The 13,490-nt window shown below is 59.1% G+C and overlaps 1 protein-coding gene across 1 annotated transcript; it reads left to right on the top strand.

The window, feature by feature from the left end:
* The first annotated feature begins 835 nt into the window (after window positions 1-835).
* Window positions 836-11,409, top strand: SOX10 (SRY-box transcription factor 10). Its single transcript, XM_006747935.3, has 4 exons — window positions 836-1,043; window positions 1,540-2,054; window positions 6,906-7,174; window positions 9,489-11,409. The coding sequence occupies exons 2-4, from the start codon at window positions 1,618-1,620 to the stop codon at window positions 10,190-10,192; spliced, it is 1,410 nt and encodes a 469-aa protein (XP_006747998.1). The 5' UTR covers window positions 836-1,043; window positions 1,540-1,617; the 3' UTR covers window positions 10,193-11,409.
* The last annotated feature ends 2,081 nt before the right edge of the window (window positions 11,410-13,490 follow it).

Raw genomic sequence — 13,490 nt, 5'->3', positions numbered from 1 at the left:
GGGGGAGTGCAGGACTTCATGACAACCCGGCCTGAGACCCCCCACACACCAAGAGAGCATGAACCCAGTGTGGAGGGAGCTGCGGCCCCAGAAGCCTTTTGGACCTACTTGAAGAGGATCCCCCAGCCCAGGCCCACGGCCAGCCCCCTAGGAACTTCAGTCCTGCCTCTCTACCTTGAGCCAGCCCAACCCTTACAAGTGCTGCGCATCTGGTGAGAAGGGCCCAGGGGGCAGCTAGGGCCTCTGCCCTGGGCAGGGGGTATCTAGCTGCCCCTGCCTCACCAGGTATGGACCCGCGTGTGCTCTCTCGCCATATGAGCAGAGGCAGAGGGTAGCCTGGGTCGGGGTGGGAGGCAGGCGAGGCAGGCTGAGAAGCAGCATCGCTCCGACCACAGTAGGCACTCCCTAAGAGTCTTAAACCAGCGATGCAGGCCAGCCGCCTTCAGATGTCCACAGAAACTTCACCCATGTTCTCCTCATCCAGCCCCAATCCTTTGCCACCTGCCCATCCCACCACCTGAGGCAAAGGTTGGGGGTCCCAGTTGGGCCCAATTTTCCTGCAAGTAACAGGTTCTGACCCTGCCCACCTGCATCCCTTGGCTTGCCTGGCCTAACCACCCCCACTCCTACACCTCCCTGACTAAGCCCAGGCCCCAAGACAGGCCTGGGACAGCAGCGCCTGGAGCTGGGATGGGGGGGCCTGGCGGAGGAGCCCTGAGTGTTGGGGATGAAGGACAGCGCTGGAGGCTCCACCTTCTGCCCTTCCCTCCCTCCCCTCCCCCTCCCCCTCTCCCCCTCCTTCCTTCCCAGCCCTCCGCAGCAGCTCAGTGCTCAGTCAGTCTCGGGCTGTCCGGCCAGGGTGGTTGGTGGTGAGGTTTCAGGCTCCGTCCTGACGAGGCTGTGGCCTGAGGCTCAGGGCCCCCCAGCCCCTCCCTCCCAGCCCACCAGCGTCACCCCCAAGCCCCGAGCTGGACCGCACACCTTGGGACACGGTTTTCCACTTCCTAAGGACGAGCCCCAGACTGGAGGAGAGGTCCGAGGAGGTGAGTGAGTGCGCAGACCGCTCCTCGGCTCCTGCCTTCGTGGGCCCCGGCCTGGGACCCTGCGGTGGGGCGTGGGTGGAGAGAGACTGACACCGCATCTGCCCCCCACCCAGCTCCTCTAGACCCCATCGGGGGGCAGGCAGAAGGGAAGACGGAAAGGTGAGAGAAAAGGTGGGAAATTCCAGGAGCCAGGATTAGAGCAGAATAAAGAGTCCGTTTTTCTTCCTTTCCATCAACAAACCTCCACCCAAAAAGAGGTTTAAAAAAACCCAAACCCACCCACACCAAGAGACGGTTGGGACCAGGTGGTGGGAAGACGCGGAGGCGGGCGCTAGGAGGCCGAGCCCGGGTCTGGCATGTGCGCGGGCCCCAGGGGCTCTAGCGAGTTTAGGGGGAGCCGAGCGGGCGCCACCTCGGGGCTGTGCCCGCGTCGCGTCTCGGGCTGCCGTCGGGGCTGCGCGCTCGGCCGCTCCATCGCGCCCTCCTTCCCGTCCAGGTGGGCGTTGGACTCTTCGCAAGGACCCCGGCGGCGGGCCCCGGGGAGGCGGCCGAGGCGGCGGCGGCCGGGGGCGACATGGCGGAGGAGCAGGACCTATCCGAGGTGGAGCTGAGCCCCGTGGGCTCCGAGGAGCCCCGCTGCCTGTCCCCAGGGAGCGCGACCTCGCTGGGGCCCGACGGCGGTGGCGGCGGCGGCGGCGGATCGGGCCTGCGAGCCAGCCCGGGGCCCGGCGAGCTGGGCAAGGTCAAGAAGGAGCAGCAGGACGGCGAGGCGGACGATGACAAGTTCCCCGTGTGCATCCGCGAGGCCGTCAGCCAGGTGCTGAGCGGCTACGACTGGACGCTGGTGCCCATGCCCGTGCGCGTCAACGGCGCCAGCAAGAGCAAACCGCACGTCAAGCGGCCCATGAACGCCTTCATGGTGTGGGCGCAGGCGGCGCGCAGGAAGCTGGCCGACCAGTACCCGCACCTGCACAACGCCGAGCTCAGCAAGACGCTAGGCAAGCTCTGGAGGTGAGCGCCCCCGACTCGCCTCCGGGGAGCTCCCGCGGGCCCCCTAGCTGCGGGTGGATTCAGGCTAGACCGGCACTGCCCGGGCCCTTCTCGCGGGGGCAGCCACCGCTTTGATGGGACTGGAAGACCAGGTGTGGGCACTGGGCCCGCCCTTCCCCCCATGAGTACCCCCTTGAGGTTGCACTGGCTTAGAACTACAGCGGCCTAGGCAAGGCTCCCCACCCGGGGCAGCGGACCGGAGGGCGCCCCCTCGTGGTTGGAATTCTGTCGGTGGCAGGCGAAGGGCCTGAGCTTCTTGCTGGGGGGGTGAAGGCGAGAGGGAGGGGAGGATCCCGAGGGCCCCACTCCAAAGGTCTTCACCAACGGCTTTCCCGCTCACACAGCACACTCGCGGGAGCCACCGCCACTGGCCCCAGTGGTCAGGGGGATGCCTGAGAAATGCTTGGGAAAGAATGGAAGGCCTGGCTGGAGAGGCAGGGAAACTAAGGCAGCCAGATGGAGAACTGGGGGGCAGTTCAAGGAAAATAAGGAATTCAGACAGGAGTCTTTGAAAGAGTGAGGGATGGAGAACTGCCAAGGGCAAATCTATCACTGCAGGATCCCGTCCTGTCCCAGCTACCTTCATCGTGCCTTCCTTATCCTCCCCTCCTTTGGGGGGGGAGGGGGCTCTTCTCTTTATCCTCTAGGGAAGGGGACACAGAAAGAAGTCTCCCCTCCCACCCTGTCCCAGAGCTGCCAGGCCTGCCTCTCTCTCCCTTCCTCCCCCAGTCCGGCGCCATCTTCTTTTCCAGGGCCCCACCCAGCGTTGAGTAACCTCCTACCCCTCCAGCCCCAGAGCTGGAGCTGAGAGCCCTGGCCAGGAGGAAACCTTGGCTCCTCTTCCTACCCAGGGTGCCTCAGAGTCCTTGGTTCCCTGGGTCCAGCCCAAAGCTCTGGGGAAAAACATGCCCCCCAAAGAGGAAGTCTGCCACCCCTCACCTCAGGTCTGGGGCTCAGCCTGGCCCCTTGGGTTATGTTGAGCAGGGTAACAGCCTTGGGTTGTGTTGAGTAGGGTAACAACCTCCCACCTCAGGCGTCCTGGGCAGCTCAGAAAAAGAACAGGGGTTCCAAGAGATGCAAGCCTGCAGAGACCACCTGATTCCCCACTAGACTGCCCAAGAGACAGGCCCAGAAAGGCAAAGGGACCTCAAAGGCCACAACACAGCTGGTGGCAGAGCAGGGCCACAACCCAGGTCTCCTAACTCTTCGTCTAGTGGTTTTCCCCCACACTGTCCTTGGTGACAGTGGCGGGTCACCCCTTCGCTCTAAAGCGCGATGGGGGGGTAGGGCAGAGAAGGGGAGAGCAGGAGTGAGGCATACCTGAGTTTCAGAAAGTTGGGGCTTCTCAGAGGAGCCTGCCTCCCTCCTGCTGCTGCCCACCCCTTGTGGGCCCCAGCATAATGGAGATTGGGCCTAGAAGGCCAACGGTTTAGAGTAGTAGAAGAAGCAAGAAGGTCCCCCAAGAGACCCAAGAGGGATTCACATCCAGCCCCGTGGCCCCATGTGTTTGCTGATGGCGTGGTGCCCCTTCCCCTCCCCGACCCAGCCCTCAGCGCTCTGCTCATCCTGGGCAGGCAGGCTCTGGGCTTAGTGGCCAGCCTGCTGTGTCAACTCAGAGGCTCCAGCTCTGCCCAAGAGCAGAGGTCAAAACTAGCTCCTCTGCCCAAGGTCCATCTGCACCTGGGTAGGGCGCAGCCCAGGCCAGTACCCTTGGTGCTGTGGGACAGAGAAGAGCAAATGAGAGACAGACAACCAGGAGGGAGACAGACAGGCAGATCGAGCAGACCTGGGGGATCAGGAACAGACCACAGCACCAGCCCAGTGACAGCATCAAAGCAAGGATGGACCCCCACTTCTCCCTCAACCCACTGTGAAGGATTTAAGACTGGACCCTCCATTGTCCCTGTCCCTGTTCCCCCAGCCCAGAACCCTGGGCTTGGGCTCTCTCAGGGGACTAGTTTCTGGCCATCACTGATTGGCCCCAAGGGCCAGTCTAGCATAGGGCCATCAGGAAAGCGGATGCTGCTTGCTCAGGACCCAAGCCCAGGGGTAGGAGGGTGGCAGGACAATGACAAGGATGAAAGGCTATGCCCACAGGTGGGGGGGACACCTGGATCCTGGGTGGGGACCCCTCCTGAAATCCCTCCCAGGCTCATGACTCCCAGGCCTCCAGGAAGGGGGATGGGCTAGATAGGCAGAACTGGAAAACAGGGCCCTGTTTTCCAGGCTATGCCCACAGGTTGGGGTCGGACACACCAGCGTCCAGGTCCTGGCTCCTAAGAGGCTATGTGAGCTCTGACAGTCAGGCTAACCTTCAGGGCCCGCCTGGGAAAGGACTGTTGGATGCTGATCACATGTTGACGCTTGTACATCAGTTGACGTGCCCGGAGAGAGTAATTAGACCCCAGAGACTAGAAAGGGGGTCACAGGCTGGAGCCTCTCCTGACCCCCAAGTCCACAGGTGCCTTCCCTGACAGGAAGAGCAGATGGAACAGCAGCCGGTGCCCCACCTTGGGAGCCCCCGCCCCGGTCGGGATTCCCCGTTTGCAGGGGTAACCAGCCTACCCTCTCCTGGCCCCTATTCCAAACCTTGGAGACCTAGAGGACAGAGGCCAGGTGGAGAGCAAATGAGGATCAGGTTTGCAGTTAGAGCTTTGGGTGACGTGGGGGCCTGGAGGGCAATGCTGAGCGAGGCTGGTGCTGGGGTCAAGATTAGATTTGAGGTGGTTTACTTGGTGGGGGCAGGATGGGTCTGGGGTTAGGAGAGAATGAACAGAGCTGAGGTTGGGGTCGGGGCTTGGAGGCTCGTTAGCCAACTGTAGCTGCTGAAGGACAGTTGAGGGACTGGGCTGGGGTGGGTGCTGAGGGCTGGGGGTTGGGAGGGCCGGGGGTCAGGATTCTGTCAAGGTTAGGGTATTGCTGGGAACTAGCAAGGGAGGCGACAGGGTGTGCTGTGTTTAAATCTTCCCTCTCTCCATGCCCCCTACTGTTTTCTGGCTGATTCACACCCAGTTGCCAGCTGGACAGAGGGCACAAGGAAGGTTTGGGGTAGGAGAGGAAGCTCAGTGTCCCCAGCCATTCCAGAGCCTCTGTGCTGGGGCCCTTGGCTGTGGGCTGAGCCTGCTCTACGCCCTCTAGTGCAGCTCTCTCCCCGCCCCCCAACACACACACACACACACACACACACACACACACACACCTTCAGGGCCCGCCCCTCTCTGCTGGCCAGCCTCCCTGAGGCCTGGCTGGAGTGGGGGTTGGGGTGGGGGGTTGGTCTGCATGGCTGGGGGAGGAAGGCTGCAGCCCACTCCCTCACCCCGGAGGAGGCGCTGGTCTGGGGTCTTCATGCCATCACTCAGCTAGAGGGACCCTTGGAGAAAGCTGCCTTAGGGCTGGGTTCTGGCAGCCTGCGGGGAGGGGGTGGCGGGGTGGGGGGGAGGCTAAGCTGCACAGGAATGCTGCTGCCGGCTAGGAGGTGCCTGGTATGACCACCCCCTCCCATCCTGGGCAGGAGGGCTAGGCCTTCCTGACTGGGGGAAGAGGGCACCCACTGGGGAGGGGGTGGGCAGCTGGAGAGAGAGGCCCTTTGGGCAGGACAGAGTCGCACCCACACTGTCCCTCACATCTAGGATTCTATGAGTTTGTTCTTTCCCCTCAGCCCCCTCTGCAAGGTACCCTATTCCACCCTCCTCACCTAGGGGCAAGGGGAGAGGGTCTGTGGGCCTCTGTCCCAGGGTCTGGGAAGAAAGTCTAGCTTCCTCTAGCCTCTGTCACCCCCTGGACAAGGAGATATGATCTCCCCCAGGATGCCGTGACCCCGCATAGCGAAGGGGACTTACATCCTGCCCCTTCGGCCACACCACACTGGAATTCACAAAATGAGCATTCCAGAGTTGAGAGGGCCCACCCCAGGTCCTCCTGCCCAAGCCCCCCAGCAGTAGTAGAACAGCACCTGTTTCTCAAGGTGCCCGCCCTCCATCCCCAGGCCTTGTGGAAAGTGCTTCACACCCAGGACCTTGGCCAATCCCACACCCACTGAAGTAAGCATTATCATCCTCATTTGATAAGCAAAGAAACTAAGGCTCATAGAAGTGATTTGCCCATGGTCACACAGCTAGCCAGTAGCAGAGACTGGACTCTTCCCCCTCACTACACTGTTGCTCAGTTGGCATACCTCCAGCCCCAGGGAGCTCACCCCCTAAGGAGGCAGCCAGCTCTACCTGCAGACAGCTTTGATGATGAAAAAATTTTTTCTTTCCTTGAACTGAAGCTCTGTGTCCCTCAAAAGCTCTATTCCTGGGGCGCCTGGGTGGTTCAGTCAGTTGAGCATCTAACCCTTGGTTTCATCTCAGGTTGTGAGCTTCTCCTGACTCCTGGGGTCGAGCCCCAATCTTGGGCTCCTCAAGCAGAGTCTGCTTGTCCCTCCCCATCCCCCTTTGCCCCCCCCCCCCCCCGTCGCTTGTGTGCTTGCACTCGAGCACTCTCTCTCTAGGATAAATGAATAAATCTTAAAAAAAAAAAAAAGAAGAAAAAGAAAAAGCTCTATTCCTACTTTTAAGTCCATCCTCAGGGTTGCCAGGAGCAGCAGGCTGATCCCTCTCACACCCCAGCCCCCGAGAGTTTAGGGAGAGAGATCACAGCCTTCTGAGCCTGTGGTTCCTTGGGCCTCACTCCCTAGTTTGTAAATCAAAGAGCAAGCCCCTGCCCTGGGCCCTGCCTGCCCTCTGGGCTTGCCATCCCCGGACCTCATTTGTTTGAGGGCAGAGACTCACGCTGGCCCCTCTACTATCTCCCCCAACTGTACCACCCCAGGCTGCTGAACGAGAGTGACAAGCGCCCCTTCATTGAGGAGGCTGAGCGGCTCCGGATGCAGCACAAGAAGGACCACCCGGACTACAAGTACCAGCCCCGGCGGCGGAAGAATGGGAAGGCGGCCCAGGGGGAGTCAGAGTGTCCTGGCGGGGAGGCGGAGCAGGGCGGGGCTGCCGCCATCCAAGCCCACTACAAGAGCGCCCACCTGGACCACCGGCACCCGGGAGAGGGCTCCCCCATGTCAGACGGGAACCCCGAGCACCCCTCAGGTGAGCGCTGGGCTGATGATGAGCTGTGGGTGGGGAGAGCCTGGGCACTGGGGAGAGGCGAGGGCTGGCTGCTGTGAGACCCGGACCCACAACCGGCCTGGGGGCTGGGGAGGCTGCCAGGCTGCACAGTAGCCCCAGCTGAGGTGCAGGGTCCCGGAGGGAGCTCAGTGGGAACTCAGACGCCAAAGGAAGTGGCTGGGCACGATGGCTCCGGCTGATGGAAGAGGGTGCAGCTGCTGAGTGAAGAGGCTAGTTAAGGAGGCCGTGGAGGCCAAGGGGTGAGTTACAACTGGAAAAGCAGAGACAGAATGATTTTGAGAAATGGGAGATCAGATGCAGGAGAGATCACTGCCGGGAGCCACGGCATGTGATGTTGAGCAAGTGCCACGGAGGGGCCAGACACAGGGCATCTCGTTGCATTTGCATTTATGAAAAGAGCACCTACTGTGTACCAGGCACCCTAATTGCCTTAGGTGTAATAACTCATTCAATCACTCTGAGCTGTGATGAGGCAGCCACACTGCCTGGGCTCAGACTTCAGCTGTGTGACAAGTGACTCCCATGTCCTAGATGAGAGAACGGGCACAGCTGAGTCTGAGCCCAGGCAGCTGGACTCTGGGGCCCCTGCCAGCACCAGCACTGCCCCGCTTACGCTCGTACAGCGTAGAGAATATGCCATACGTGGGCTCGGGCACACAGGAAGTCTCCGTGAGCACAGCTCTGCCCTCAGGAGACATGCCCGAGCCCTCCTTTGTGCCAGACCTGGGAGCGGACACCAGGGGCACCAACAAGAGAAGCTCCCTGGTCTCGGAGGTCCACAGTCTAGAGGGAGGAACAGGGATGAAAACGAATGAAGAAGAAACAAGTGTGCATGAAGCCTGTACCTCCAGAAGGAGGCCATGTCTGAGCCGCTCGGTATCATCTCTGTTTTACTGATACGGAGACAGGTTAGAGAAGATGGGCATTTTCCCAGGATCACACAGTAAGTGATAGAACCAGGATTCAAGCGCAGGCGGCTCTCAAAATCCAGAGCACTTGGCCAGTGCAGGACCTGGCATTGCCTCTGGTCTGATGAGGGAGACACAGGCCGGCCCTCAAGGAGCCCCCAGTCTCACAGACCATGGACATGTTCTCTCCCCGATGGGATCCCCAGTCCGGCTGTCTCTCCCACACACTTACATACCTCATCTTCAGAGATTCAGGGACACACCACACACACACACACACACACACACACACACACAGAGCAGAAGACCCCAGACCACATACCATACAGCCACCTCAGAATATAACTGTGGACATGGGCTTTTTCTCAGCCTTCAAGGCCAGCTCAGCTTCCTCTCCTCAGGGAGACCTTCCCCAGGTCCCCAGGACAGGGTGGGTGGCTTCCTCCTCTGGTCTCCTGAGCCCTCTGCATATCCTGTCACTTCTGATGCTGCCCTCCAGTTCTGTGTGTCTCTGGATCCTCCACCAAGACTCTTGAGCTTGTAAAGATAGGACCCATTTTATTTATGTTTGCATGCCCTGCACCTGGCACCGTGCCCCCTAAGCATTTGCTGAATGAATATGTGAACGAGAAAATAGAGGAACAGGGGTGGAGCAAGTCAGCTATCTAGGTGTCCTCCTGATCAAGCAAGGAAAAGCAGCTGGAGGGACGAGGGGCAGCACAGCTGAGCGAGAGGCCGGTGGGGCAGAGTCAGAGGGAAGGCTTCCTGGAGTGAGGGGCCCTTGAGCGGGCTTTGGGAGGACAGACGGGGCTAGAGGGGACACATGGCTGTTTGGGGGCCAAGGGCGGAGGGGGTGGAGGTAGGAGGTACAGGCAAGCTAGCCAAAGTGAAGCAGTCAGTAGTGATGAGGGCAGGCGAGGTCAGCAGCGGGCAGAAGCCAAGCATGCGCTCAAGAGAACAGGCACGCACAGAGCGATGGGCCAGACCCGTCAGGGCGGACAGCTAAGCGGCAGTGGGAGCAGGGAAGGAAGCCGACTTCAGCTGATCTGAGGAACAACTTCCCAACAGGGAAGGTTTTTCAAAATGCAGCACGCCTGTCTAGGAGGTGGGTGACAGAGGGAGTCCTGCTCTGGGGAAAGAGGCAGACGCACCCCTCAGAATGGGAAATTTCAGAAACAACTGGAGACCAGCCCTAGACCGTTACAGAATTAAGTGCCAACTCGGGCTGCCCAAACACGTAAAGCTTACAAGGTCATGCAGTGATCCATCCTCGGCCTCCTGGAGGCATCTTTTCTGATGGTGAACCTTCAGAATCCAGAAGCCTCTGACCTCGCTTCCCACTTTCTTTCTGTCTCCCTTTCACCCAGGCCAGAGCCATGGCCCACCTACCCCTCCGACCACCCCAAAGACAGAGCTGCAGTCGGGCAAGGCAGACCCCAAGCGGGATGGGCGCTCCATGGGGGAGGGCGGGAAGCCTCACATCGACTTCGGCAACGTGGACATCGGTGAGATCAGCCACGAGGTAATGTCCAACATGGAGACCTTTGATGTGGCTGAGTTGGACCAGTACCTGCCACCCAACGGGCACCCGGGCCACGTGGGCAGCTACTCGGCAGCCGGCTACGGGCTGGGCAGCGCCCTGGCTGTGGCCAGTGGACACTCCGCCTGGATCTCCAAGCCACCAGGCGTGGCTCTGCCCACGGTCTCGCCACCCGGTGTGGATGCCAAAGCCCAGGTGAAGACGGAGACCGCGGGGCCCCAGGGCCCCCCACACTACACCGACCAGCCATCCACCTCACAGATCGCCTACACCTCCCTCAGCCTGCCCCACTACGGCTCCGCCTTTCCCTCCATCTCCCGCCCCCAGTTTGACTACTCTGACCATCAGCCCTCAGGACCCTATTATGGCCATTCAGGCCAGGCCTCTGGCCTCTATTCGGCCTTCTCCTACATGGGGCCCTCGCAGCGGCCCCTCTACACGGCCATCTCTGACCCCAGCCCCTCAGGGCCCCAGTCCCACAGCCCCACACACTGGGAGCAGCCGGTATATACGACGCTGTCCCGGCCTTAGAGCGAGCCCCGTCATCACCACCCTGCCCGGCCCCTCTGGGTAGCAAGCCCCTTCCCCCAGCCCTCGTGCCCTGTTCCTCACCCATCTCAGGCCTGCTGGTGGCTGTGGAGGAGGCTGCAGAGGCTGACAGCTGAGGGAAGGCTTTCTGTCTGGCTCACCACCTTTGATGACCCCACCCCGTCCTATCCAGGCTCCAGCCCAGGCAAAGCCCTGGGCTACTAGGCTGGGCAGAGGAGAAGGAGGTTGACTGTCGCCCCTAGAATGAACGATGAGGGGCTGCACCTTCCCCCCAGGAATGACCCTCATCCCAGGACCTGAGAAAGACCCGCTCACCCTCCTCTGGGAGTAGGGGAGGCATCCAGGGTCAGATGGGAATCGGAGGCCCTGCCACACCTGTGCCCGTGTTCGCGCTCTCGTGGAGAATGAGGGGTCTGACATAATCCGTGCCACTTGGGCCACGTGCCTAAGATCAAAGCCGGCCAGAGACCTGCATCAGTGCCTACAGTGGGCTACAACTGCCCCTCGGGGGCTGAGGACAGTTTTGAACAGCTTTGGGGGGGATCTCAGAGGGAGGGCTCCTCATCCCCTCAGGGCCCCCTCCCTTTCTGAGTCCAGGGAGGAATTGGCACAGAGGCCTCCAGATGCAATTCTGTGCCAATCACTTCATTCTTTGTCTAACGGAGAAAGAGCACCCCGGCCCTACTCCACTACAACCTCCCAGACCTTGAGGCACCTCCCGGATGAGGAGGCAGGGGCTCCAGGAAAGGATTCAGAGACAATTCACAGAGCCTTCCTCCCAGGCTCCCCGCCAACTCCCTCTCCCCTCACCAGGCTCTGCAGTCCCTGCTCTGTCAGCCCCAACTCCTCGGGCTTCCCAGAGCGTCATAGCTGCTCGGGCCCCAGCCCTCAGCTCCAGGAGGAGACACAGGGCCTGGCACCCAGGTTGCTGGCAGCAGGCTGAAGACACTAAACTCCTGACATGTACGTTCTGCCCTGGCCTTTTGCCCTTTGCCTCCCAGTGGTATTTGAATAAAGTATGTAGCTCTGTCTGCCCCTATTTTCCTGTTCTGCAGCCCCCACAGTCCACATGTAACTCATTACTGCCCCCCTTATTTATCTCAGTAGAACCCTCTCCCCTCTCCCCTCCTCCTAGGTACTCCAGCCCCTATTAACTCTGCATTAAGCATTCCACATAATAAAATTAAAGGTTCCGGTTACCTGCTTGGTGGGCCTGACCTGGCCTGTCTCTTGGTCTCTTATCCCTGTACCTGTGCTTCCTCAGAATCTCTTTCTGGAAACAGCTAGGGGGTAGAATGCAAAGGACAGATAATGCAAAGGTCTCCTCTCTCCCGTGAGAAGGTGGGGGCCCTGCAGTGTGTTGGGACAACTAGCATCCCAATGGGGTCAGTGGGTGCCCAGGGTTGAGGCCTCCGCTGGGAGCTCTCTCCCAGCCCAGCTGTGCCCATACTGTAGGTGGGTCACTTGCCGTTCCAGCTGGAGCTCAGCAAGAGCACCTTCCGAGTAGCCCCTTTCACTTGTCCAGCAGAGGGGTGGGGCTTGAAAGAACTCAAGGCACACGTATTTGAAAGAGGTGGGTCAAGCCTGATGTCTGGCTGTCTGTAGCCAGCAGGCCTGTCTGTTAGGATGTGTGGACTCTCACTGCCCCCCTCTCTGTGCCTCCCCTCCTCCAGCACATATACACCCCTTGGTCTGCTCCGGGATCTAGCCAAGTCTTCCTGGCAGTTGCCTGTGTCTGGGTGTGAACCCAGGATGGCAGACATGCAACCTCATCCTTCAGTGCTCATTCCCTAAGAGCTCTCCCCTCAGTGGAATTCCAACCTGTGCTCGGGGGCAGAGGCCACTCCTCAGGGACAAGGGAAACCTCTTTACCGCCATGCTCCACTCATGGATGGCTCTGGGGTTGGAAGTCTCCCTTAGACCTGGCTCCTAATGACAGGAACAGCTCCCGTGCCCTGAGTGCTCCCTGACCAAGTGCTCTGTCGAGCGCTTTATTATCATGCAGGCCCAGGAGAGAGTGGGTCCACTCGTTATCCCTATTTTCCAAATGGGCAGCTAAAACTTTGAGAGGTTGATGCTAAGAAGCACTGGTACCAGAATCTGCAGCCAGCTGACTCCAAAGCTTGTCACCTCTTTCACCCTGCCCATGGCTTGCAGGCCTCACTTCTGCTTGTCATCGGGAGTGATGCTTCTTCCGCTGCTCCAGACCAGCATCCCCAGCTCCCTTATCCATTTCTTCCATCCGTGGGCTCCAGCCCCTCACCGCCTAGTCAGGACCTGGGGTGGGGCAGGGAGCACCAAGAACTAGCCCAGTCCCCCAGGCTGGCCACACTCCCATCTGGAAGCTGCGTCATGTGGGCTCTTCTGCCAACTTCAGCCACAACCACTGGCTCCCATGAAGCTTAGTGGTAACTACAAACCCCTGTTCTTATAGATATATCTGCTGCCAAGTCAGATCACCCCAAACTGTATAGAAACTATTTTCTGGTGTTTTCTTTCGTTGCGTTGTGGATAAAGGCAGGATTTTATACTGATTTTTAACAGATTTCATCTTGTTGGATTTGACCATTTTCCCACCTATACTCACTCTTGGAATTCTGAATCCAACTTACTGGCGCTCCTTCTGAGCTTTAAATATCTGCAAACTTGTATAACCTTATTCAAGTCACTAATAAAAAAAGGTTGAAATGAAGAGGACAGGCCCACATCCACAACTAAGTACTTCTCCATCATCAATTCTATTACCTACACTCTTAGGGAAAGACTGTCCAATCAATTTTGAATCTAACTATATCGCCACAAGTACAAACTTCTCCGTCATAGCTACATGGAAAGACTGCCTGATGACTTGCTAAAATCAAGATTCGCTGCATCTGTCGCATTCCTCCAACCTACCAGACCAGACCTACCAGACTACTAACCTTTGAGAAAAGGAAATTTGATTCATGTGGCAATATTCTTAGAAACTCTGCTAGCTCCTGGATCTCCTTTTTATTTACCTATGTGTTCTCAAATATGCAACAACCTATTCTAGAATTTTGTTAGGGATCAAGGAGTACTAACCTTAGGTGCTCCTAATTTTTACGACCCACCCGTTCCCCTCTATTGCAAAGCAGGTTGTTAGTCCATTTCCAGGTGTTCACTGCTCCTGCTCTCAGTGGGGTTGTGGACACAGAGCCAGCAGGGCAGAAGGGAGGGGCTACATCAAGATGAAACCAACACTTCCAGGACCTGCCTCTTAAGAGATGGAGATGGGGATATGGGAGGAGGTAAAATGGCC

The sequence above is a fragment of the Leptonychotes weddellii genome, chromosome 5 (genome assembly GCF_054177405.1).
Source record: "Leptonychotes weddellii isolate Sample4059 chromosome 5, ASM5417740v2, whole genome shotgun sequence".
NCBI lineage: Eukaryota > Metazoa > Chordata > Mammalia > Carnivora > Phocidae > Leptonychotes > Leptonychotes weddellii.
This window is presented reverse-complemented; position numbering and strand designations above follow the sequence as displayed.